Raw genomic sequence first — 4,433 nt, 5'->3', positions numbered from 1 at the left:
CAAAGCAAAAAGCACATAATGGCTAAAGCGAGCCCAGTAATATCGGAGAGGAGACAAGAGGACATTTTTACAGTAATTAAACAGGAACACAAACAGGCCACAGAAACATATTAGCGAGAGACTAATCATGACAGTTCAATGCAAAGCGATCATTAATAGCAAAGATAAGCTTGTTAGCCCGCCTCGGTCAATATTTATACATGTTTTCCCCGCTAATTGAGCTTTCATTTTGCTTTGGGCCTGCTTAACCAAGCGTACTTTTTTGGAGTAAATAGCAAGAACAGGGTTTGCAAAATGTAAAATTTTATTTTCAAAAATGTAAGCAACAGATTACACAGTTAACTTTCAGCAATTGCAGTCCTAACTTAAACAGTACTCACATTCGGGACTTCAAAATGAAAGACTCACAAACTTACACACTATCTACCTATAATATACAAAAAGAATACAGAATAAATATTAAAATGGCCACAAGAGAAAAAGTAAGTTAATCAAAACAATTAATAGAGAGCAAATGTCGGGAAAGTAGAAACAAGACTCTGTGCCTTAAATACAATGTTTTTTGTTTTTCCTATTACATTTTTTACAAATTGTGCAAGATTTCAGACTAAGGCTCTGGTCTTGACGTGACAGCTGTTCGCCTAGCACTCTCGCACACACGCGCACGCACACTCACGCACAGACATCCACACACACATGCTCCCTGTGCTCTGCGCACTCGGTGGGGTGTAGCAAACGTTACAGGGTAAGAAATGGGCTGTGCATGTGATGGTGGATACTGTTTTTCAAATGAAAATGCACTTCACCCTCATGTGAAAAGACATTTCAGAGGAGCGGATTTAGAAAACAACCCTCGCCTTGCAAATGAAAACATGAACAAAACACCAGAACCATTAAGGCAAGAACAGCTGGAGTGGTATCTGTAACAAAATTTGCGTGTTCGGGTACATGGATATGCCGTACTCAACTTAGCTTAACTGGTTCTCCACTGTCAGTTTAAGTACAAGGTTCTCAAGAGCAATGTTTTAAAATTCAAACATTTGTTTTAGACTTAGAAAAATGAGATAAGAAAATAACATTGCCAGACAACAGAGACATACCATATGGATCATAAAACTACAGGAAATAATTTAAGTTGCAAATCGAAAACCACACGACAGGACCCGCCCCCTTAAGACCCGCCCACCAGCCCGCCCCGCCCCGCCCCAACCCAACCCAACCCTAAAAGGAAAAAAGATATCACTTACATTTAAACCAATTTATCCTCTCGTGAAGGTGTATTCCAACAGTTAGTCACCCCACATGTTTTGTTTACTTACAGTGAAAGAGAAGTCTGTTGCAGATTAAAGCATTCGTATTTCAGTTTGGGAAAAACAAGACATCCTTGCAATGCAACTGAGCGAAAAAAGCATCTTCCGGTCTTCTCGTTAGTGCAACTTTTTAGACACAAATTCCAGTGATTCCTTAAGGTAACAGTTTGATTTCTTTTACACCCGTTCCAGAGTCTTCCAGATATCCATACCAAAGGTCAGTCCTTTTTTTTTTTTGATGTATCCATTTTTTCTTTTGTTTAAATTTTTTTTTTTTTTTTTTTTTTTTTGCGTATTGGGTTTCAAATGGCCTTTCGCATTGGTTGTTTACTAGAACATAAACGTGAGACGTGTCCTCTGTCCGTTCATCATCTTATTCCATTCGGACGGTTCAACTACAGGCCTCGAAGAGGGAGCGAGAGGAAGAGGAGAAGGAGAGAGCTGTACAATTGAACACATCCCTGATCAACCAGGGCATCCAAACAAAAACCGCATCAGAAAAACAAAAATTGCCACTGAACCTTCATATAACACAGTAGGGTTCCCTCGGTAACCTGGATTTTCTGCAGTAGAGGAGCGTGGTGCTGAAGCATCGCCGGAGCTCCCGGTTGGAGAAGATGCAGATGAAGGGGTTGACTCCCGCTTGGGCGAAGCTCATCCACACGGCCGCTGTCAGGTAGCCCCCCGGGATCACTGGGCCTCGGGCGAATACCCTCCAGTAGCAGGCTACCAGGTAGGGTCCCCACAGGCTCAGGAAGAAGAAGGTAATGATGTAGAACATCCTGCTTATCCGCTTTTCAGTCTTAAACTCGTCCAGCACCAGCAGACGCCTGCGGCCCGCCGCATTGCTGTTCTGCCGGATTCCCAGCAGGGTCGGAGGCGTGGGACCCCGGCCGAAGCCGGCCAGCCAGTTGGCCGCGGCCTGGCCGCTCGCTCCCGGGCCGTGGAAGGTCCAATTCTGGCTGACGGCGGGCACGAACTGGACCGGCTTCATCTTTCGGCGGTCATGGACGAAAAAGATGAGCTTGAGGTAGACAAGCTGGGTGGCCAGGAGGATGAGTGCAAGGAGCAGCATGAAGCCCAACGAGTCATTGGCACGGAAGGAGCGGTGCTGGAAGGTGCACTGGTCCTCCTCGCGGATGAAGGAGTACGTGCCAACGTCCAGCACCGGAGGGAACGCCATGGCTACCGACAGGGTCCACACCATGCATATGACGGCCAGGCATGTCCAGAAGGTCAGCCGCTTAGTGTAAAAACGGTGGTGGGCAATGGCCAGGTACCGCGTCACGCTAACGCAGAACAGCATGAAGGCAGTGTGGAAACAGGAGAGCACGCCCAAGAAGGCGATCACTTTGCAAGTCAGCGTGCCGTACGTCCAGGCTGAGCCATTCTTGACGGAGGTGAACACGAAGGGGAAGCAGATGGCCGAGCGCAGGATGTCCGAAGCGCAGAGGTCCAGCAGGAAATAGTAGGGCGCTCGATGAAGGCTCTTGTCTTTGACCAGCAGGATGGAGATCAGGAGGTTTCCGACCACGCCGACGCCGATGATGAAACCCAAGGAGGTCAGTTTAAGGAAAGTGGCGAGCGGAGAGACATTCTGCAAGATGTTGTGGTCCCCTGCATGGCTGTAGTTCGCCATAGATGGAGAAGGGATCATAGAGAACGCTTAAAGCTTTAGCCAAGTATCATGATCTAGATGGAGAGTGGAGCGATAGATCCATCTGGTGTGCTTTGAAGCAGGTTCCAGCCTTGTTCTTCGCTGCCTCTCTTCTAAGGCATCCTTTGTTCCTTTGTCTCATCACACCTAAAAGGATGCCTGAAAAACACGATCCACCCATTAGGATTCGCTCACACAAAACAAACTGGGGGGCTTTGCATTGCATCGCTCATTTCTTTTGTCATTGAGGTTCTTTTTTCTAATTGCATACAAAATTGCGGCTGCAACGGTATGCCGTCTATGTCGAGCTCACACAGTTGCTTAATTCAGCATAAGGATTCGCCGTTGGACACCAACATAAATCCTGGTTAAAATAACAGACCCCCACCCCCAACATCTCCCCTTTTCCAAGGCAAATTAAATAAATAATAGCAAAGAAAGAGAGTGCAGTCGACAAGATGCTCATCACCACGACCAGACATCCGTCTACAGGCATATTCATCTGTGGTATAATGGAAAAAGACGTGGAATCTAATGATTGTTATCAGCTACACCCGAAAGGAACATTTGTCTAAATGCAGCAAGAAAAGCTGTTGATCCCACCCAAAGATCCTGCAGAATCTAACCGTGTTCATTCCCTCTTGTTTATCATGATGCTGTGGAAAATCAATCATGAATCCTTATTTGACTGACTGTGTAAAGGAATATGAAGAAATGTATCATGTTATATTTTATAAAAATATCGATTATTTGTGGCTTCCATACAGACGTTCAGTCCAACATCACAATATAATGCAAGTCATTTGGGGAAAAGCACATGCTTTAGAATTACATCTCTATTTTTTTGTATCTCACTAACCTATATTAATTTGTCAATTAGTAGCCTATGATATGACGATGAATTCGAGTAAAAAAAAAATAAACAAACAATGGATTGCATCTATTAACCGACTCTGTGCAATAGCCGTCGTTTCTTTCATAGCTATAAATGCACGAAGACCCTTTCCCTATATAATAAATAATAAACCTTTGCATACAGTTGCATTTTTACAAAAGCATCCACCATTGAAGACGTTTTAATTAGTGCGTTGTATCAAAATAAGCAACAGATACAGGATCGTTTGGGTGAATGCGTGTGAATTTAGCACACAAGAGGTCTATTTTTCCCTTTGCTTTTTAAAACGGAATGATTTCTGGATGGCTGAGCGTCCATTATAGGCACAGCAATTCCTTCAAATAGGCTACATGCATGCAAATATCGAGTGCAACAGAGACAACGCTTTAAAATATCAATTAAAAACATACCTGTTGATATTCCCCCTTTGTTTCCCTGGCGGTTATTTACATGGCAGCAGTCACTTTGCCGTAAAAAAAAGGTTTAGTTTTGTTGCCTGCTCTTTTCCCCCCACTGTGATTATACAGTAAACGGTGCGGACGGCGCATGCGCACTGGCGCTATTTGTGATC

General features: G+C 44.5%; 1 protein-coding gene across 1 annotated transcript; it reads right to left on the bottom strand.

The window, feature by feature from the left end:
- Nucleotides 1-1,215: 1,215 nt before the first annotated feature.
- Nucleotides 1,216-4,433, bottom strand: gpr85 (G protein-coupled receptor 85). The gene is made up of 2 exons (XM_056245266.1): nucleotides 4,273-4,433; nucleotides 1,216-3,126 (listed from the first exon to the last, which is right to left on the bottom strand). Exon 2 carries the CDS (start codon nucleotides 2,965-2,967, stop codon nucleotides 1,834-1,836), a length of 1,134 nt encoding a protein of 377 aa, XP_056101241.1. The 5' UTR covers nucleotides 2,968-3,126; nucleotides 4,273-4,433; the 3' UTR covers nucleotides 1,216-1,833.

This window comes from Rhinichthys klamathensis, unplaced genomic scaffold, assembly GCF_029890125.1.
Source record: "Rhinichthys klamathensis goyatoka isolate OS25496 unplaced genomic scaffold, OSU_Roscu_1.1 h1tg000029l_1, whole genome shotgun sequence".
Taxonomy (NCBI): Eukaryota; Metazoa; Chordata; class Actinopteri; order Cypriniformes; family Leuciscidae; genus Rhinichthys; species Rhinichthys klamathensis.
This window is presented reverse-complemented; position numbering and strand designations above follow the sequence as displayed.

Bases quoted from the DNA above. Each gene is read 5' to 3' on its own strand.
- gpr85 (XM_056245266.1), bottom strand. From the start codon at position 2,967: ATGATCCCTTCTCCATCTATGGCGAACTACAGCCATGCAGGGGACCAC.